The following is a 22,193-nucleotide window of genomic DNA, read 5'->3' as shown; positions in this document are numbered from 1 at the left end:
GAAGGTCTATAATCACCCATCCTTGTTTGGCATGTCATTTACTAGTTCTTAAATGCTCAAAAACACTGATTATAAAACTGATTAGTCAATACAGCATAACAATCTTGTTATAGGCAATTATATAGTAACTGCTTTGATCTGTTCTTTACTACTGTTCAAAAGTCTGAAGCTGGTAAGATTTAGCATGGCAAGGATGGAATCAATTGATCAAAAGTGTTATTTATGATGTTATAAAAGATTTTAATTTCAAATAAATTTTGTTCTTTCGAATGCTCTGTTCATCAACAAATCCTGGTAAAATCGATTAGGGTTTTCAACACTGATACTACTACTAATAAATGTTTCTTGAGCACCAAACCATCATGTTAGAACGATTTCTGAATGAATGATTTAAAAATACATTCAAACAAAATAAGTTATTTTAAACTGTATGAATATTTTAAAATATTACTGTTTTTACGGTCTTTTATGATCAAATATATGTAGCCTTATGAAGTAAAGCATACAAGTTTTTTTTATCTAGTTAAACGTATGCATATTCCCCAATTACAAATTGCTGATTGTACAATCATTTTTCATGATGCAGCTTTATCCATGTGGCCATTTCTATTATAAGCCCTAACCATCTCATTCAATGAAGAGGGAAAATTGAATGTTGCCTGGCAACCACAAAGAGCCCTTTCCTTAAAAAGTAGGTGTTGATGTAATCAGCAAAGCCAAAAGCACTTATTTTAAAGTGTTGTGCATTAAACAACGAATTAGCTTCACAGTGCTATTGTTATTTTCTCACATTACAAAACCTTTTAAAGAACATCTAGAGCCAGAGAAATGTAATCCCTTCCTTAGACAGAACTCCAACCTCTTCAACGGGATATCTATCATTTCTGCATCCTGAAATGGGGATATTTCTGTCCGACTGATAAACAAGCTGGATGAACCAAGGTCATTATATTTAAGTAATGTTATATTTTTAAACATGTTAAACACATGCTGTATAAGTTTTCAACGCCACAAAAGAAACACTTGTCCAACGCTGTCTTTAAAGCATTCTACACTACAAAGTGCCTTTAATCTAGAATCTAGACTAAAGAGGAAGAAGGGAGGAGGGAGGAGAAAATGTTGCTAATGGGGAGCGTCATCGGCGAGTTACAGGACAATACCGCTCCCTGCTGTTTATATAAAAAAATGTTTTTAGTGAGTGTTTTCTGACTGCTTTGTCAGAAAGCCAATGCGTTGTCCAAGGTTGGACACATGATATTATTTTTTATTAGAATACTTATGAAGTCATAAAAGTAGTAAAGGAAGTTTTTTAAGTGGCCTAGTTATCCTTCAAAGTTGTTCCTCAACGTCTCTCAGAGTCGCCATCTGTTGTGTAGATTCAGTTCTGCACACACTGGACGTTCTCGCAAAGAGGTGCACCCTGAATACTTTTGAAACATCACCCAAACATTAAGATGTTGATATTACTTGTTCAGTCAAAGTTCATACGTATTGTATTCCCTGCAAATAATATTTGATATATCCGTGCCAACAGTCACATTATATATTTTTAAAGGGCTCATTGCCTTTTTAATTTTTAAGATCATCAGTAAAAAAGAAAAAGAAAAAGTGATATGCCATCTAGAGGCAGGAACGCTGAAATTCAGGGCCTGATTTATTTTATTATTATCATTCAAATTTATTATTCATTGTACCGAATTTAGCCAATGGCTAGTTTTCATCCGCAGTCCCTTGGCAGGTAATCATAGTCACAGATAAACACAAGAACAAAACAACAAACACATAATACAGTAATACTTATTCACATCCCATCAGAACAAAAAGAACAGTTAAATAACGTTCAGTTTAGCCACAACTGCATCAGTGTTTAAAGATTTGAGTTGATTTTAAATGAGATTGTAGTTTTAATTTAAACATGTCAATAGATGTAGCAGAGGCAGAATGTCGAAAAGCAACAACACAATCACTAGCAGATGATGATCTTGTAGACCTTACAGAGACTGTAGAGTGAAAATACACAAAATCATGAAGTGTAGAAGGTGCAAAACCATTTAAAATCATATATACCATACACAAATTTGAGAAAAGTCTAAAATTGTCAGAGCTAAAAAAAAATATATTTTTCTAACTGCAGAAAACACATTCATTTTAGAAAAATAAATCCCTTTTGTTTTACTAGTGTTCAATGTAAGACACGATTGCTCTAACCACTGTATAATACTTTCCATAGCAACATTTAACTTTTCAGCTGCTAACTCTGCTGTTCTCGCATGTGCAAAAATAACAGTATCATCAGCATACATTTGCAGTTGTATCCCTTTACAATACTGTGGAAGATCGTTAATGCATAAACTAAATAATAAAGTACCTAGTATTGATCCTTGGGGTTCGCCCATGGTACAGTTTAAGTTATTGGAGTTGTTCAAGAACTACCTTTTCTGCAACCTTTGAGACTACTGGTAATATACTGATTGGTCACTTACCTCAAAATGATCCCCAGATTTAAAAATAGGAGAAATAATGGCTTGTTTCCTTGCTGTAGAAAAAACACTATTTTTCAAATAATAAATTAATTTGGTGAGAGATAACAGGAGCTAATGTGTCTTTATGAGTTTTGAGAAACTTAAGTGTCAAATTGATGAACATCCCTACATTTAGCATTTCTTAATGAGCTGATAACTTTATTAACCTGTTTCATTAGTCATGGCTAGGTTAAAACCTTCATTATCATTATCAGTCGGTATAATAAATTTTCCCCTAGTTCATTTACAGAATTAATTAAAATAATATTAAAAACAGTAGCGATGGAATAATCTAGAATACAATTTTTTCTTATTCCAAATTTAATTACATATAATGTTCCACTTCCACATGAATACATTGTTTAGTTAATTATATTAATAATAATGAAAGTCACAAATAAATTTTTTTTTGTTGTGGCCTTACAATATCTTGGTCACTTTATTAAGGTGCATGTCTCTCGTGTCCTTCAACAGTGTAATTGCTTTAACTTTTTAATTGCCAATGGCAACTTTGATCTTTTACTGTTGTACTCTATTTTTATTCTGTTACATTGTGGTCACGCCTTTTTATTAATTTTCTATATTTTCTAATGTGGCTTTCTGAAAAGATATGAGTTCTGTGAGGTAAAGAGAATATCTACTTCTGTTAACCTTGTTACCACATTTGTTGATGGATAGCAGCATTAAATTGCTTTTCTAAGTTTGAGCCCTGTAAACTTTTACATAGCATTATTCATGTCCAATAGTAGCTTGATATGGTACAGTGCAGTCTTTTTGACACATTGAAAATCTGAAATTTACAGTTAAATCAGCTTTTTAAAATGCATGTGTTTAATTGTCATCCATCTTACTGTGGTATGATAATGACCTTCATAATGCCAGTTAACCAATGGTTCCAAGAAGTAACAATTAATAAAGAACATATGACACAGTTTCAAAATGACCATTTATTTTTTCTTCTTTTCTTTTTTGTAAAAGAACTTAAATACTGCTTGATTTGCCTTTTACACAATTATATTCCATAAAACAATTTTTTTCTTTCAAATTTGTTATAAATTAAAATGATATGCATGCGATTTTGCATTTCCATCTTTAATTTTCAACTTTCACGAAAAAAAAAGGAAAAATTGACAGCTTTTTATTCTTTTATCTGGAGCTCAGATGAAGCTGGTGTGAAATGGGAGAGGGCAGGATGATGGGAAGGGATGAACAACGTTCCGGTTTTACAGAGAAGTTCCATCTGATTGTCTCAGGCAGCAAATTCATAGAAGATTTTTTTTTTTTTGTCAAATGGGCATCGACTGCCAAATTCCTCATGTTCATTCATCTTCATTATATAATTAACATAGAAGCATGCGAATAGACAAATGCATACAGAATGTACTCGTTGCGGTTCTCAGTTTTCCCGAGTTGATTTTTTTCTTTAAAATTTATTCTTTTGAAAATGCACAAACTAGCATAAATCAAGAAGGCGAGAATATGCAGCCAAGGAAAATCATGGTGTGCCAAGGCCTTGGGTCTGTAAGTTTCAGGTCCAGGTCTGAACTTCTTCCATATGTTGAGGATCTATTCGTCCTCTGCCAGTCCCTTTCACACTGAAAACGTATAAGTAGTAGAAGAACAACACTTCGGCGGTCGGTTTAGTCTGTAACTTTTGAGATGTGGCGAGCCACCCCGGAGATCACTGCATGTCTGCAGAGGTGGACCAGATGGCAGCAGCTCCAGTTGGTAGGGTGGAGGGCAGGGTGCCTGTCACTCCTAAAGAATCAGAACTAAATCTACCCGTTCATACTTGAGTTACACATAGTGCTGAGAAAAATATTATTTTTTTAATAGAGCACCCTTGAGAGCTATTTAAATTACAATGTACCAAAAGTGCCTAAATTCCAGCTTCTAAATGATGAAAACTAATTATAAGATGTCAATGCTTGTTAACTCTATTGAGGAGTAGATCACAGCAACACTTTTGTTCAGCATTCCTATGTTAGGCATTTCTTTAAGCGGTCTTCTTTACTAGAAAATAATGCCTTGTAAGAAATGAGACCATGGGCTAGATGCTAGTGCACCATGCTAACCTGCACAGATGATTGGCTGGCTGTGGCTGAATTTAAGATTCCTGCTGTTTACGGTAGAAGTTATGTGGAAATTCCACCGCCTGGGATTTCGAGGCTTTGGAAAAATCCAAGATAATTATATTCAAGATTCTGTTTCTGTAAGAAAAGACAGCTGGCAGTAGGTCTGTGTTAAGTTATTGAAATGTTCCAGTTCGTCAGCCACTTTCTCTGGGCTTGCTTATGGCAAAGATCAGAGCATCATCCTATGTCTGCTCAAGGTTTGCACTAATGACAGGGGAAGCATGCGGCCAGGTAACATGCTGGCAATAATGACAAAGACTAACTGAGCTCCTTGTTCAGTTCTCAGGGACCCTTTACAACTGTCTAATTCTCGGCCATTGCTAGCTTCACAGAATATTTGCTTTTAAGGAGCAACTAATCATTCGTTTTTAAGTTAAATGGTTGCTTGGTAGAAGTAAAACCTGCCCTTTTGCAACACAATCGACAAAAAACTAAAAATCAACAAGCATATTAACATGTGAAAGCATAACAGCTGTAACGTTTCATTTAGAAAAGTTTCCTTTTCCCAGGCAGACAAGATGAGCCTTGTATAAGCAGACGGAAATGCAGGCTTTGGTCAGATGGCGAAGGTTCAGGAGGGGTTAAACAGTTTCTACTTTGTAACTCAAGAGATCCTAACAAAACGAAAATGTAATGGAAGATGTATACAATTCTGGACAGAAGCCATCTTGGCTCGGTGGCTCTGTGGCTCAGGGTTGGAGGATGAAACGGGGCAGGGTGGCTCAGAGCCGGTGTCGTGAGTCCTGGCTGTAGCTGCCTGGGGAACTGCGGTTGCGGTGGGGCTTGTAGGTGTCCTGGTAGGGGTCCTGGTAGCCCTGCTGCTCTTCCATGTAGTATTGGTCTCGACCACTGCCTCCATGCTGTGAGCCAGAAGAGCCCCGATTCCGTCCCTTGTGCGCTCGTTCGTTGTGGTAGTTCTCGTCTGAGGTCATCAGGTTGCGCCGTTCGTTGGGGGTGGAGTGGTCCCCGGTGTGGTTGGCATGCCGTGTTTTTTGCCCCTGTTGGTTCTGATGCATAAGTATCACATAAAGTAAGAGCCTGCATGAGTTTTAATGTAAGCACTACCATTTTTGTTAACATTATAGTATAGGGACCAATTCTCACTATTAATTAGTTGCTTATTAGCTTGGCTATTTTAACATATTCACTGTTTAGTACTTATTAGGGCTGGGACAACGTGTCGAGGTCATCGATGACGTCGACGCAAAAAATACGTTGACGCAAAATATGCGAATCGATTCGTCGACCTGTTTTTATTTCTCTAAAAAACGTTTGCAAAACGTTTACCTTATGTGCGCTGAATATACGCGATGGCCGGATCAACATTCTGTCCAGTGTTATATAACCAATCCAGGGGTTTTTCTGCATTGATCTTTTTTTTTTGGCGGCTGTCAAAGCCTTATTTGATCGGTGAGTTTTGTTGAATAGGATGACTGCTGCGACTGAAAGGGCGCGTACGAGAGAGAGCCCCGGCTGCGCGCGCACACTCACAGTCTTCAAACAACACGAGCGCTTCTTGCTCTCTCTCTCCCCTGTGCATATTAATCAAAATCATTAAACACGATAGAAAAAGGGTGAAACACCAAAGTTTCACGCATGCTCGCGCACTCACAGTCTTCAAACTACATGAGCGCTTGTCTTGCTCTCTCTCTCTCGTGCATATTAACCAAAATCATTAGACACGATAGAAAAAGGGCGGAACGCCAAAGTTTCACGTGGAGCATTCAGAGATTTTTTTTTTCTCCATGACAGGCTGCTGGCTCCCACTGTAAATTATTATTATTTTTTTTGGAAAAGCACTCTCTGTATTAGCTTAAAGCCCTCAAGTTTACATTGGTTACTGTATCCTTTCAATTGCTCTAAACAAGTATTTTGGGTGACCTTTTTTATTGAATGCTAGACAATAAGTTGTTGTTATTTTCATCTGAAAGAAGAACTTTTTTTCAGTAAGCTAGTCCCTATGTGTTCAGTAAGCTTGTTTCAGTAAGCTATGTGTTTTCAAGGCTTCAAGGTTTTATTGAATGCTATCTCTATACAAGTGCAAAGAAAAAATAATCGCTAGATTAATCGTTAAAAAATCGTTAAATAATCGTTTATCCCAGCCCTAGTCCTTATAAAGCACATGTTCTGCATGACCATTTACTATATCCCTAATTCTAACCAATACCTGAACTTAACAACTAAGCAGCAAATTGGAGTTAATTGAGGCAAATTTCATAGTTAATGGTTTGTTAATAACGAGAATTGGATCTTAAAATAAAGTGCAAAAGAATAAAACATTTTTTAGCAAGAGAGCATTAAATTGGTCAAAAGTAACAGTAGAGACATTTGTAATGTTACAAAAGATTTCAATTTCAAATAAATGTTTTTATTTTTTATTATTTTTTTTTTAAATAACCCTGAAATAAATACTGTATTGCTGAAAATTCAGCTTTGCCATCACAGGAATACATTTCAGTTTAAAATAAATAAAAACAGAATACAGTTATTTGAGTAATAATATTTGATAATATTACTGTTTGAAACACATTTTTGATCATACAAATGAAGCCTTGATGAGCATAAGAGACTTCTTTCAAAAACATTAAAAAAAAAGTTTTGAAATGACTTTTAAATAGTAATATGTACATATATTAAACACTACTGTTCAAAAGTTTGCGATCAGCAAGATCTTTGATGTTTTCAGTGTCTTACACTCATCAGGGCTGCATGTATTTGATAAAAATACAGTAGAAAAGTAATATTGAGATATATTATTACAATTATTTTTCTAAAAAAATATAATTTATTCCAATAGTGGAAAGGCTGAATTTTCGTCACCCATTACTACAGTCTTCAGTGTCAAATGCATCATTCAGAAATAACTTATCATCAGTGTTGGAAAGTTTTATTAGGTGATTTATCTTTATACATTCAGAAGAATTTTGAACTAATATCTTGGCACTGATTGAAAAATCTATAAACACCTTATAAATACCTATAAGTGTAGAGTGTGTATGACTTCGCACCTGCAAGCCAGATATCGCAGACGTAGTGTAAGGGGCCAAGGCAGCGGGGCCGAGGTTGCTGCCCAGCAGAGGGTTGAGTGGGGTACTGCTGGAGGTGTGGGTTGCTTTCCAGTATGCCTCAAGATACTCAGCCAGGTGTTCACATGCGTCTTCCAATTGATTCTCATCCAAGATGATGTCAAACATCTCCTATTAAAGAAGAATACCACACACAAACACATAAGACTATGTTAAAAGTGTGCAAAACTGGAATTATTTCTGTAGTTTTCTTTCACAGGTGTGTTGATGTTTGTATGTATGAGAAGACGCACCGGAGGACACTGTGCTAGTTTGTCTGCGGCTACGAGCTGTACATTGAGGTGTTTACTCTGTGACTTTCCTCTAGATTTGATGAGCCGCTGGAGGACCTACAGCACAGAAGAGTTGGTTACAAGGCAAGAGCAATCAGATTTTGATTGGTTTTTCTCTAATGAAACACTCAAACCATGACACAAGCGTCTCTGAAAGTCACACCTTTGGCGAGGACACTTTGACATGGACGATAATGGGTGCTAGTGAAGTCTTCAGCAGCTGAGCAGGATGGTTGATGGTGTCTGCGTCCAACACAACCAGCTGGAGCGAGCGAGCGAGTTCAAATATCCGCTCAATCTCACTCTGTACCTCAGCTGTACATGTATATCACATAGAGAGTTATCAGTCTACAGTTCGCACACTAATAAAACAAAAACAATCAGGACTTGGAAATGATTGATATTACATTTAATGGCAGTATGACAGGTCAAAGAATATTCTAAGTTAAACACAAACAGTTTCCAAAAAACTCGTCATAGTTGAAGTTTCTCAGGCATAGCTTCTTCTAATTTCTTCTTCTTCTTCTAAAAAAAAAAAAAACTACAGAAAATACCAGAAGCCGTGCCAACTAAACATGGCTCTTTACACATATTTTCATTTACATCAATATATTTTTTCAATGTCACATTTTTTTTGGTTTAAACCTTCCAGTACACTTACACTTAGAACCACAGCCTTCGTAATGCATCCCTGTACCGATGGATTTACTTGAATTTATAAACTGAGGAACAAGTCAAAATGGTTTTCTGTGGTAACTGATTACATGTCTCAGGCGACAGAACTTGAATTTAACTTGGTATACCGTATTTTTCGGACTATAAGTCGCACCTGAGTATAAGTCACATCAGTCCAAAAATACGTCATGATGAGGTAAAAAACACATATATAAGTCGCATTTATTTAGAACCAATAACCAAAAGAAAACATTACCGTCTTTAGCCATGAGAGAGCGCTCTATGCTGCTCAGTGATAGACTACAGAAGCACTGAGCAGCATTAGAGCGCCCTCTCGTGGCTGGAGACGGTAATGTTTTTTCTTGGTACATTTCCCTTAGTTCATTTCTCTCAGTTCATGCCAAATTAATTTTGATAAATACGTCGCACCCGACTATAAGTCGCAGGACCAACCAAACTATGAAAAAAGTGTGACTTATAGTCCGGAAAATACGGTATTTCTTTTTAATAACCCTCTTTGAGGCATGTTTTGGCTCTCTCTGTGTCTTACCAAGGCTGGATCTGGTATTTGAGCGCTCAATAATGGCTCTCTTGCTGGGATTGTTAAGCACTGATCTCTTCGCCAGTGAGATATCTGCCGTCACACGCGTGATAGTTATCCTAGGACAATAAATATAACAATATACAAATAACCTGTAGTTAGCTGCAGTGAGAATCTTTCATTATAACATATAAGCCACCCTGTCTTCTTTATAACAAATTAGTCTATATTATAAATGTCTCTGTGTTGTGCAGGAACATGATGAAATGACAGTGTAATCATATATAAACCACTTTTGTAACTTACCTGCCATCAAACCGGTGTTTCAAGAAGTCAAAAAGAGCTTTCTGCATCATATCAGTGACCTGCAAAAAACATATAAAGTGAATTTGAATGTGATTTAGAATGACTAAAATGGGGTTAATAGTGTATTTATATCACTTCACAAGATACATTTATACAATGCATACTTTAAACAATAATATTCGATCTATTCTAAAACAATATTTATGTTTATTAGGGTATTGTGGTGTACCTTAGCAACGTGTTAAGTCCTGCCTCAGACTCATAAACTTACTTAGCCTCACTGTAATTTATATACAAAGCAGCTGCATAAATAAATGAAATACTTACTTTAAAAAAAAATTATAATAATAAAATCTGCATCTATTTATGCCCTTTAAATTGCCAAGTAACTTGTTTTCTTCATTTATTTTCTCTGCTTCACTGTCTTGTATGCCTTCATTTATTTCCTCTCACCGATCCCTTCCCTCCATCACTGTTCTTGTTCTTCTCTCCCTTTTCTGTCTCTTTCTAATTTAAAACCGTGCTCTACTTTCTAGCACTGACGTCTCTTGGACCCCGGAAGGTTGTTGCCGTGGTAACAGAACGGCGGAGAGGGGGAGTATGTTTTTGTTTTCTCTGTGTGAAGAGACTGGAATAGATATTATATTTTGCTGCTATCAAAAACCCAAAATGCGCACACACAGACACGCAGCCAGTCATAAACAAAGAACGCCAGCTCTATGGCCTTGAAGGAGGAATTTTCTCTTCGATGTCATTTTATGATGAACTCGCCGATTCACCTGTAAAAACACTCCAGATCCTTCTTTGACAAAAGTGTTTTTCTGTCAGAAAAACAAGAACCCAGGTTTGATGATGGTACGCCTCCACATCATTTGAGACAACCCACCTCATATCCTTTCAGCGATGGACCAACCAGCACCACAGGCCTCATGGAAGGCACAACATCATAGGGAGTCACATGTTCAGTCTGCAGATGAGATCATAGGTAAGTAACAAAGCACAGCATAGTCAAAGTATGTCACAATGAGTGACGTTTTGAAGAATAAGAAGAGAGTGTAGAGACAAATTTGTGTTAAGGACATTGGTGGCAGGAATCTCTCTCTTCAGTGACTGGACAGGAAGGTAAAGTGATGATTCTTCCATCCACACTTACCACTTTCTGTTTCTGCTTGCCTGTAAAAAGAGGAAAAAGAAGGGAAGTCAGAATAAAGCATCATCAAGTTCTTCAAATGTGAGAAAGCCGTTCAAGTCATTCATGGTCCACTGCCCCATGCTCACAACAAGCTGCTTGTTTGATCTTTAGCCTTACGCAGGACAGTGTTGCAGTAAAATCATCCACTGATGAATTGCCTACGATTCCGTTTTTTCGGGGGGGGGGGGGACTCCTGTAACCCCACCCCCTTCTCATAAAGCCCCACCCCCAACAGCTCATTGGCTCACCTGATGACATCACATCCCCCAAACTGGAGGAGGAGCTTCCACTGGACTTACTAAAGAAATGAGCAGACAAACAGAAACAGAGACAGAACATTTTTAGTCATTGTGTGTACACACACAAGTGGACTACTCTAAATCTCTATATTTTATACCGTAATCTCTTATAACTAATGAAGAAAACCTGGTCTGACCCACACTGATTCTATGTCAATGTCCATGAATTGATGCTGCATGTAAAATTGTTATCGATAGTCACCTGGGTTTGAGGGTCAGTCATCCGATTTCAAACTGCGAGCTGGTGTCACCTAACTTACCCAGTTTTCAACAAATCAAATGTCAAACAATCTCAAAATTCCATACTATTGGATCATTTCAGGTTTCAAGTAAATTGTGTCATAATTTGATACTGGGCCTCTCATCTGGTAGTCTCAGCCTCAGACCCATAGACCATTTGAAGAATATTACTAAAATGACAAGAGCTCTCTAAAATAGTAAGCTCAAATCTAATTGGTTTCCTAGTAGTTTCAAACATTTTTATAAGTCTGCATGGAAAAAAGAAGCTTGTTTATATAGTGTAGGACCAGGCTGCTACAATCAACAAAGCACTGAATCTTTGAAAGATATTCAGCTGAGACACTATAAACAAACACATCTAAACTAAACTAAAAAACACAGTTTAAGTGGATGGTTCTTGGCCAGAATAAACTACACTGTGGACTGGACTTTATGTCAATTCTCAAAAGTCTGGCTCTGGTTCTGCATTTCTGTAGCTAAGACATGATGATAATGAGCAGCAGTGAATGTACAGTGAACTGTGATAAATGTTCAATCTAGGGACAAATTTAAGTCATAATGCTTCTGGCCAAGCTAATAGTCCTGACTACATAAAGTAACAGACAGCTGGAGAAAAAACAACAACAAAGGGTAAAAATTCAGAGTGAAACTGAAATGCAAAACCACCATACCTTCTGGGTTTAATCTGGGACTTCCTCTAACTTCAAGCAATGCCATGCTCACAGTGTCACAAGTCAATTTTCTTAATAAATCCATCTCTGTTCTTGAAACCCACCACCCTTTATTAATGTTGGAATTGAATATTTTCATAATCTTTCCAAAGCTTTTTCAAAATGTATATTGTATCCTATAAGACTTAATATTATAAACAAGCTATTGTATCTGTTGTATCTATAGAACAGCAACTAAAGAGCATTTGGTTTTCTACACATGGAAATGGCATCAAAAAACTACTTTTTATTAATGCATACAAATTGTATAACATAAAAATAGCCAAAAAATATGTGGTAGCGCACATTTTTGGAAACTATCCAAGATTTCATTGCCAGGTTTATAAACTGACAGAATATTAACGACTAAGGTTATGGAAAATCAAATGCTCCATTCACCTAGGTAAGTATGTTCTCTGTCTGCTTACCCTTGTACACGGCTTTTCTTCTGTTCCAGCTGTGCTCTGATATTCTCCAGCTTTAGGGGACTGGGGATAAAACCAATCTCACAGCCTTCTTTCACCAGCCTCCCAATCCACCAGTCATTATTAAACTTCTGCATACGGAGCACAGAGAAGCACAAAAGAAATAAAATCTGGGAAAACTTTTTTTTCTGTATTCAAAGTCATCAGTGAATCTGAATCAGCAGTGACCTGTTCACTAATGGGCCAGCAGGCCACAGTACCTCTTTGATGTGCAGGAAGTCTTTCGCATCAAATGAGATGGCAGTTCCTGGCACAGGCACATCTTCATCCAGCGCACCACAGTAACTGACATTTGTTTTCACGGCAAAGGCAACCGCTTTGGCCTGGAAGTTGATGTTTTTTAAATTATAATAATTAAAAAAATTCTAAATACATTTTTATACACTTAATGTACACATTGTTCTAGTCCACCTCATTGACTCAGTTTAGTGGATATAAAACAAATGTGACCCTGGACCACAAAACTAGTCTTAAAGCTGCGGTAGGTAACTTTTGACGCTCTATCGGTTAATAAACAAAACTGCTTGCGTCTTGCAGAAGAACATCGTAGCCGGAACTACTTCTCTCTGTTTATGTCTATGAACAATCACAACGGTACTGGGTTACTCCGCCACGGTGCCCCCGAAGCAATCTAAAATAGTCCGAATATAAACACTTATTATAGGTGCACCCTAGTGATTCAGGACAAGCTAAAAACACGGTTTGGAAAATGGATTCATGGTGTACTCGCTTATTATATATATTTTTCTACATTTTGAACACAAACAAAGTTACGGACCGCAGCTCTGATTGGTTATTTCTTACCGGGAGCGGATGACTTTCTGCAAATGGCATTAGGACCACTGGTAGGAGCCAGAGGAGCTCGACTTTTTTTCACAGATTATTTGTCTCATATTCTACTGTCAGGACATAATGACAGGTTTAACAAATATGTAAAAAATATATTTTTACAAAAGTTACCTACTGCAGCTTTAAGTTGCTGGGTTTTTTTTTTTAGCAATAGCCAAAAAAACATTGTATGGGTCAAAATTCTTTTATGCAAAAAATTATTATGATATTATCTAAGCTCATGTTCGATAAAGATATTTTGTAAATTTCCTACCGTAAATATCAAAAACGTAATTTTTTATTAGTAATTTGCATTGCTAAGAATTCATTTGGACAACTTCAAAAGGCGATTTTTCTCAGTTTTCAGATTTTTTGCACCCTCAGATTCCAGATTTTAGAATAGTTTTATTTCGGCCAAATATTGTCCTATCCTAACAAACAATACATCAATGGAAAGCTTATTTATTCAACTTTGAAAAGTTGACACTTAATACTAGTTTTGTTATCCAGGATCACAAATAGGGTAGACATCTGAATTTTAGATTTAGATTTTTGAGATTTACTCAAATCAAAGTGTATTCACAATCTGCACTATCCACACTGTAATAGCTGTGTCCAAACAGTTATACTGGATCTTTGGTAACATAAAAGTGTTTTAATAAAGCCTTTATATATAATGCATTTTAAAGAGTTATTAAAGGGTATAATGCATTATAATTAATATTCATAATGTGCATTGTAAAACATTATATCTTGTTGTAAATAATTATATCCAAATTTAAAATGCATACTACAACAATGAACTGATAAGTGTTATAATGTTTTAATTGTGGTTTCAGTTATTCATGAGATTTTACAATAAATTATAAGGTGAATTACAAGGCATAATTAATGCATTAAATACTTTTATAATGCATTATGCATAAGTGTTACCGCAACTTTCATTTATGCTTCAATAATAAAAAACAAATTAGGAAAAATAACTGCTGTAAATAATAAAAGTGAAGAACGATGCATATAATACGATGCATATTTTTTAAATAATAATAAAAAAACACTACTACAATATAAAATAAGATTAATAGACACTATCTCTTTATTATTGCACAAATAATAATTTATATCAAAAATGTATAAGGCTAATATGCTTATGATCTTAAAATGAAATGTAACCTGCTACATACCAGTAAATAAGCAATGCATACTGTTGTGTGCTGAAGTATATGTTGAATATTATAAGATCCGTATACTTTAGTGATATGTATAAAGTGCGATTTGTTTCTGCTCTGACCTTTGCCCTCTCCAGCTGCAGTGCAGCCTGTTGTTCTCGCTCCTGCCGGCCCTGACTACCCCCCTCCGGCCTCTCCTCCTCCAATGACACATCTGAATCAGACGGCTTGCTAGTGTAGGAATCAGCTGAACCCTGCGAACAGATAGCACACACTACATTATTTACATGCAAGCAGTCTGGTCATGGCTTTTAAAAGAGGTGAGTCATAAAAATGGCAGTTTTCTTGTTCTGTCCAATCAGAACAGTTACTAAAACCACAAAAATGGCTTGTTCCTAAATTTCAGCACATAAACATATGACCTCTGGCATGTCAATATTTGTTCAATATTGAAATACTTGGCACGTCCTGATGATTGGCAGACAAAAAAAAAAAAAAAAATCGCACTGTGGAACAATACAAAAGTCTTACAGGTGGAGAATCAGAAGCTGTTTTATATATATATATTTAAGTGACTTACAAATGAGAACAATAGACGCAATCAAAACTGTGCAAATGACAAATCAGTACACACAGAAAGGTATATATATATATATATATATATATATATATATATATATATATATATATTAGATAGAAAAAAAATAGAAAGCTAGTGTTTTTTTTATGAAAAAGAAGGTAAATAGATGAAGTAGAATTAAAATAGACTGGAAAGTGCTAGAGTTAGAGGGTTAAATAAAGAAGGAACAGACGTATTTTTAGTCGTTTCATGAAGATGGCTTAGGACTCAGCTGCTTGGATTGAGTTGGGCAGGTCATTTTACCAGGAGGGAACAGTTAATGAAAAAGTCAGTGAAAGTGACTTTGTGCCCTATGCATCATTCACGTGCAGAATGCAAGCTTCTAGAGGGCACATTACTCTGAAGTAATGAATTTAGGGTAAAGAGGTGAAGAGCCAGTGGTGGTTTTGTAGGCAATCATTAATGCCTTGAATTTTATGTGAGCAGCTACTGGTAGCCACTGCAATCTGATTAACAGAGGTGTGACGTGCGTTTCTTTTCAGCTCATTATAGATTAATCTTACAGAGGCGTTTTGGATCAATTGTAGAGGTATGATAGAAGTGGCAGGAAGACCTGCCAAGAGAGTATTGCAGTTGTCCAGCCTGGATATAGAAAGAGCTTGAACAAGGAGGTGATGCATGTTCTGAAAGAAAGGGCATGATCATCCTAATGTTCTATAAAGCTAATCTGCAGGACCGGGCAGTTTTAGCAATATGTTCTGAGAAATTCAGCTTATCAATAATAACAACTGTAAGGTTTCTATGTATTTTTGAAGAAGTTATGGTTAATGAGCCTTCATGGATGGTTTGTTGAAACCACAAGCAGTTTTGTCTTAGTAAGGTTGAGCTGAAGGTGATGGTCCATTATCCAACAAGAAATGTCGGTAAGACATGCTGAGATGCGAGCGCTATTATCGGATCATCAGGATGGAATTAGAGGTAGAGTTGAGGGTCATCAGCATAGCAGTGGTATGAAAAGCCATGTTTCTGAATGACAGAACCTAGTGATGCCATGTATACAGAAAAGAGAAGTGGTCCAAGAACTGAGCCCTGAGGCACCCCAGTACCTAGATGTTGTGACTAGGACTCCTCACTTCTCCAAGATAGCTTGAAGGACCTATCTGAGAGGTAAGACTCAAACCACTGGCATGCGGTTCCTGAGATGCCATTTTCCAATAGGGTTGACATGATAATCTGGTGGTTCAATGTATCAAAAGCAGCGGACAGATCCAACAAGATAAATATAAAAGATTTGGTAGCCGCTCTTGCCAGTCTTAGGGCTTAAACAACATTTTTGTTTTCACATTTTTCACTGGTAAGTTCTGGCAAACACAGCTGCAGAGATACATGCTTCTTAAGCAAACAGAGAAATACACAGGTTAGCTATATTACACACTCTTTAAAAACAACAAAACAACAGATACATTTACGAGGTAATCAACTATGTAATAATTTACATTTGTTTCACAAGTAATTTTTTTATTAAACTTTGTTATTGAGTGCAAAATGAATATGATCATGTAAAATGTTACTCAGTATTTTATGGATGAAGTCATCACATATTTTCATATACAGAATAATTGATTTAAAACATTCACAGTGTAACCAACATATCAAAATGATTTGGACTGTGATACATCTCACCATGAATCAGATTCTCACCTTGAGGCATCTGCCACTGTCTGAGACAAATATAAAAATACTGAATCCTAAAATGGAGTAACAGGCTATGAAACTTACATATCTTAAAAATCAACTGCAGCCGTTTTGAAACCAATTATCTTAAAGCAAAATGATTAAATGTGTAATTATGAGCTTCCATCACTTTTTTTTTTTTGCCATAGATTCATTTCAATGTATCCTTGTTATTTTCTATCATCCATCAGTTGTGAGCGAAGTTCATTAACTATTCCAAATAGTAAAAATACTTAATTTACAGTACAAATACTTAAAATAAAAATAAAAAAGAACCCAGAAACACTCAAGCATCAACATATCTAGATTTCATTTAAGCATACATACCTTCACTGCTGGTTTCTCAGGACCATGAAAAACTTCACAATACACAATCTGAACATTTTCACCTGAAATTTCCATAAAGTCCTCAGAAGGCTCCATCATGTTCAAGAGAAGCACCTGATCCCTATCAGCTCAATTAAAACATATACTGTACGGTATTCACACTTTCCCCTTTTAAGATAGTAAAGAAAATCCAACCAGCAAGTTCATCTTCCTCTAATTAATGAGAGATCTGCTCAAAGTGAAGTGAAGCTAGGAAGCTGTATTCTGTTAATCCAATTTGGAAACAACATTAGCTCAAGTCAGTGAAAAGAATGATTGGGTCAATATCGCATTAGAGAGAAAGGAAGAGAGAAAGCAAAAAAGCCTTGCAGTCGGCTAAAAAATTTCAACACGCTGCCTATGGCGAAACACTTTTTCCCTGAAGGCAGCCGCTCCGCACAAGCTTACTTCAGCAGGGACCCAATTGAGGCCAGTGAGTCCAATCACAAAACGCCTGATTCGGGAAACAAAAAATGCACAACTTTGCTTATCTTTCACTGCAGAAGTGATGATTGTGAGCAAAAAAAAAAAAAAAAAAAAAAAAAAAAAAAAAAAAAAAAGGAATGGATTTCAACCTTGATTTTGACGAGATAACGGTCTTTTTGCTGAAGAATGACTTTGGAGGGCCTTTAAAGATTCATATATAATGACAAAGACAGACAATGGCCCAAAATAAAGTCAAACAGATATTTTCTCATTAACCAAATGAAGCTTTTATTAATCTTAGAAGGTTTACAGCCACAATTTTACTGGATGTGCAGAGTGCAATGAACGTGGTTTAAATGCATCTATATTTAATCTCTATTTGAAAGCAGGTGATGTAGAATATATAAAACCAGTCATACACTATATTGCCCCCCACCCCAGTTTTTCTACTTCAAAATTTCACATTTAACTCTGTTACTAGCCGTTTCTCCGTAAATAACTGAAAAATGTATTAGCAATTTCTGCGTGAAAATTTTGACACCAGTGTTTGAACACAGACTACATGGTTAAACAACTTCTAGATGGAATTTTAATTATTAATAACAATAAACACAGTTTTACTTAAAAAGCTGTTGAAAAAAAATGGATTAAATATACAAACAACATGACATACCATATATTCATCCTCAAAAGTGCAGGAACCCGATTATGGATTATGATGTGTATCTTAAATAAATGGTCTCTGTACATACAGAACATGGAAATAAACACATCTGATGAGAATAACAGTGGGTTCTAAGGGCCTCTAACTTATACACACACAATCCCTGATAGCTTTTCCAGACTTCTGGCTCGATTTCATTTTGAGGCATTCAAGTGGGGCACCTAAGCCATGTGACTCATTACATTCTACACATCAGCAAGAAACGGCTCTGCCCCTTAAACAGCCAGACAATAAATTAAGCTTTACAATTTTACCTATATGATAACACCCTAAACCAATTCAACCTTAAAGAGATCAGGTATGTCCTACAAAGAACAGAAAGCCACGTATTATAATCCTGAAAAAAACTCCAACTGAAAATGAATGAGAGGCGTGCTTTTTTTCTGCTGTAAATGCACTGTATGGAATAGGAGTGAATGTTCAATGGGAATGTGTGCTATTAACAACACATACTGAAAGACGTACACACACAAGCCTCTGATGAGCATCTCCCAGTAGTACACCCACGGAGATCGGTGGGCTGAATCGTAGAAATCATGGTACAAGGAGTCTCGCAGGCCCTGTATGTGCAGCACAGCTGAGCCAGTGTTCAGCACACACACAGAAACATAAGAGCGCGCTCACGCACACACACATATAGCCAGTGGGAAAACACTATATATAGCCATAGCCAATTCTGATCACGAGAAAAATAACTCACCGCCTCCGAGTCTTCAAATCCATGCAGGTACAAATTGTCATACATGGAGGTTTGCTATTCCAAAGAGGTCCTCTTGAAGAATAGAGAAAAAAGAGAGGAGGAGGTGGTGGTGGAGATGGAGAGAGAGGGGGAGGAGGAGGAGGAGGAAGAGAAGGAGGGAGCCACCACCACAAAAAAAAGACTCGATGGGGGGATGACGATCCCCTTGCTACACAGAGGAAGAACAAGAAGAGAAAACGGGTGAGAGAAGCCTCACAAGAAAGAGAGGATGGAGAGAGAGAGAAAGAGGGAAAGCAGGCCTGTGCAGACGGCTCAGCCTGCAGGATGGAGTGGATCCCTCGTTCAGCCTCCAATTCTCTCACATCCTCAGGCAGGGAGAAGCTTCCCAACGGCTCACTGACGCGGATGTTTCATCATCTCTCAGCAACACGCTCACACACACACTCACACGGCACGGCGCTGCTCCCCGCATCAGAGAGAGAGAGGGTTAGAGAGAGAAAAAGAGAGAGAGAGAACCCTTCCTCAATCTCAGGCTGATGACACAGTTGACCAGCTGTGTGCTGATTGGCTGAGCAGCCTTCAAGTCAGAGCTGCTGCTGACGTGTGTTCTCCTTGACTGTGGGCGCTGATGAGAGAGAGAGAGCCTCCCTCTGCCTCTTTCATTCTCTCTTTCCGTCTGTCATTTCATTTGAATTCACAGTCAGTTTTTTCTCCACGATGTTCCCCTTTATTTGCTGTGATGTTATTTTCTTCACTGGTTAAATGCTTTTATTTTTTTGTGTATTTTATTTTCCCCATCAAAAACATGGTCTTTTTTTTCTTTACAAACATATATATATTTTTGAATTGAACCAAATTTTAACATAAAAAAAACAAATATTTAGGAAATACATAAATATCTAAATAAATAACACACACACACACTTTGGATTGAAAATTAAATTCATAAGGCTTGATTTTTATACAATATGCAAATAATATAATGTAATTAATAATACATTTTTTTTATTAAATATTTGATTATGTATAAATATATAATATATTTGAAATTATATTTCCACTTTTATGAATATATGTTCTCACCATTTTAAATCTTACCACATTTTAACATAACATGAATAAAGTTTAATACGTTTTTGAGAATATTATAAATATATTTATATATACAATAAATTAAATATATTGATATATAATGAATTATAAATATATTATATAATCAATATATTTTAAGTTTAATTTCCACTTTTATAAACATACTTTCTAATGATTTTTTAATCCAACATATATACATATTTTATACATATGTATATATATATATATGTGTGTGTGTGTGTAGTAATCAAAAGATTAACAACAGATTATAGTTAGAAATTATGCAAACACTTTACATTAAGGAACTATTAGTTAGCGTTAGTTAATAAAGTATCTACTATTAACTAACAATGTTCCTGTTCCTTGTTAGTTCATGCTCGTGAAAGAAGTGTTCCTGTGGCTCAGTGGTAGAGCATTGCGTTAGCTGCGCAAAAGGTCGTGGGTTAGATTCCCAGGGAAGACATGTTGGGTAAAAAATGTCACTTTGTATAAAAGTGTCTACTAATTGCAAAAATTTAAAGGAAAGAAAAAGGTTATAGCAGAGACACCATTCAATCATCACACTACATCAACGCCTTTCTGAACAAAGCAATGAATAAGAACACAGAATGTGTCTGATTTTTAGCCCCTATTTTTAAGTGACTGGTCTTGAGGTAATAATTTAATTGAGCCAAAAAAGGGGTGAATCAATTTTAAATTGATCCTGTTTGGCTCTGAGAACCAAGCATGATCACCGTCAGAAATGGGCCATTCCTTTACCTGTCTCAGGATAAAACTGGTGGAGGTGGTGCTGCCATCAGACCTCTTCAGTCGACTACGCCTTGAATATGTTCCCCTGTTCACCTGTAGAGGGAGCAATGATGAAATCATGAATGAATTGCTTCAGACATGGTTGGCCATTGTTCATCCCTTTATAAAACACTTACAATACATAAATTATTTTAGATGGAAATATAGACTGAATGTCGCACAGAATTAGAAATAGGTAGAATATGACTAGACTGTACATTGCGTAGAAACATGGAAGTAATCCAAATGTGAGGGTGCCAGCAGATAAAACTGTGCAGTGTGCAGTGCATTAGTGACCATTAATGAGGAAGTTCATTCGGTAATGAGAGCCACTTGCATCAATGTAAATTATCTGTGCAAATTTATTAATGGACTGATATAATGGTAGAAGCGGACCTCAAGTCATTCAGCTTGACGTTACATAAAGATATTAATCCTTCTATAAATTACCCCTGGGAAGAAAAGGAATACAGCTGTACAAACAACAGGAAGTTTGAAAGAACAAGACAGAGAAGGAGAGAAATAGAGACATGGGGATGGATTGACAAAAAACAGTCACTACAGGGACACATTAATTAGCCAGGTCTGATTTGTTTCTATTCTAAATGTCTCTAGAGCTTTATAGTAGTGTTGAGGATAGACAGAGAGCTTGTTCTTTTTAAAGTTTGTTTAATAGGGCCACCAAAAAGTGGGTCAGTGTGCTCAATTCACTGCATTAGGGTTGTTCTTTATGTAGTCAGGTGAGTTTCCTTTATTGTTGGTGTCAGGACAAAATAATTCTATATATACACTCAAATAATGCTAGCAAACTAGTTTTTTCTGCTTCAAATATTTCATGTGATTTGATTAAGTTCACAGTAGTAAAAATCTCAGCGTTTTAATTCATTCAAGTGCCCTTGACACCCCCATGCAAACAATAGCAGAACCCACTAAAGAGTGAACTTGAACGTACTTCATCATTTAAAACAGTTTTACAGAGAATACCAAACAAACAATTATATTCATATCATAATAGCTATCTGTGTTTAGCTAAATAAAGTTATCCGACAAAATTAATGAAGTAAAATTGATGTCTTATCTTAAATCCTAACACGGTCACCTGAAATATAGGCGCTTGAATTCCTTCGCCGATCTTATTCCTGATATAAATGTGTCGAGACATCTCGGCCAGCACATCGGTCCAGATCGGGGGTTGCTGGCCTGCTGGCCCGGCCCAGTGGAAGTTTGGAGGGTTTCTGACGGCTTGATCCAGCTTCGGTGGGGTGTGTGTGTTTCCCTGCGCTCGTCAGGATCCGCTGTGCTCTCGTGCATCAGAGGAGCCA

At 36.5% G+C, this 22,193-nt stretch overlaps 1 protein-coding gene across 4 annotated transcripts; it reads right to left on the bottom strand.

The window, feature by feature from the left end:
• Positions 1-3,454: 3,454 nt before the first annotated feature.
• On the bottom strand, positions 3,455-22,167 carry cacnb4b (calcium channel, voltage-dependent, beta 4b subunit). Of its 4 annotated transcripts, none has more exons than XM_052559793.1 (14): positions 21,971-22,167; positions 20,842-20,925; positions 14,583-14,714; positions 12,664-12,786; positions 12,407-12,534; positions 10,983-11,027; positions 10,691-10,736; positions 10,424-10,504; positions 9,538-9,596; positions 9,241-9,350; positions 8,179-8,330; positions 7,977-8,072; positions 7,666-7,854; positions 3,455-5,664 (listed from the first exon to the last, which is right to left on the bottom strand). In XM_052559793.1, the coding sequence occupies exons 1-14, from the start codon at positions 22,031-22,033 to the stop codon at positions 5,380-5,382; spliced, it is 1,593 nt and encodes a 530-aa protein (XP_052415753.1). In that variant the 5' UTR covers positions 22,034-22,167; the 3' UTR covers positions 3,455-5,379. The 4 variants fall into 4 exon arrangements, with proteins under 4 accessions (XP_052415753.1, XP_052415751.1, XP_052415754.1 ...); XM_052559791.1 differs by having other exon boundaries at positions 10,691-10,710; positions 10,978-11,027; positions 21,971-22,165; XM_052559794.1 differs by lacking the exons at positions 20,842-20,925; positions 21,971-22,167 and adding an exon at positions 18,991-19,595.
• Positions 22,168-22,193: the final 26 nt, after the last annotated feature.

The sequence above is a fragment of the Carassius gibelio genome, chromosome B6 (assembly GCF_023724105.1).
Source record: "Carassius gibelio isolate Cgi1373 ecotype wild population from Czech Republic chromosome B6, carGib1.2-hapl.c, whole genome shotgun sequence".
Lineage (NCBI taxonomy): Eukaryota > Metazoa > Chordata > Actinopteri > Cypriniformes > Cyprinidae > Carassius > Carassius gibelio.
Note: the sequence above shows the minus strand (reverse complement) of the source record. Positions and strands in the feature narration are given on the sequence as shown.

Excerpts from the sequence above, each read along its gene's own strand:
- cacnb4b (XM_052559793.1), bottom strand. The coding sequence starts at position 22,033 with ATGTCTCGACACATTTATATCAGGAATAAGATCGGCGAAGGAATTCAA. Across the intron at positions 20,926-21,970 it reads TTCAAGCGCCTATATTTCAG|GTGAACAGGGGAACATATTC; the intron begins GTGACCGTGTTA and ends CTCCCTCTACAG. Across the intron at positions 12,535-12,663 it reads ACTTCCTGCACATCAAAGAG|AAGTTTAATAATGACTGGTG; the intron begins GTACTGTGGCCT and ends CTCCGTATGCAG.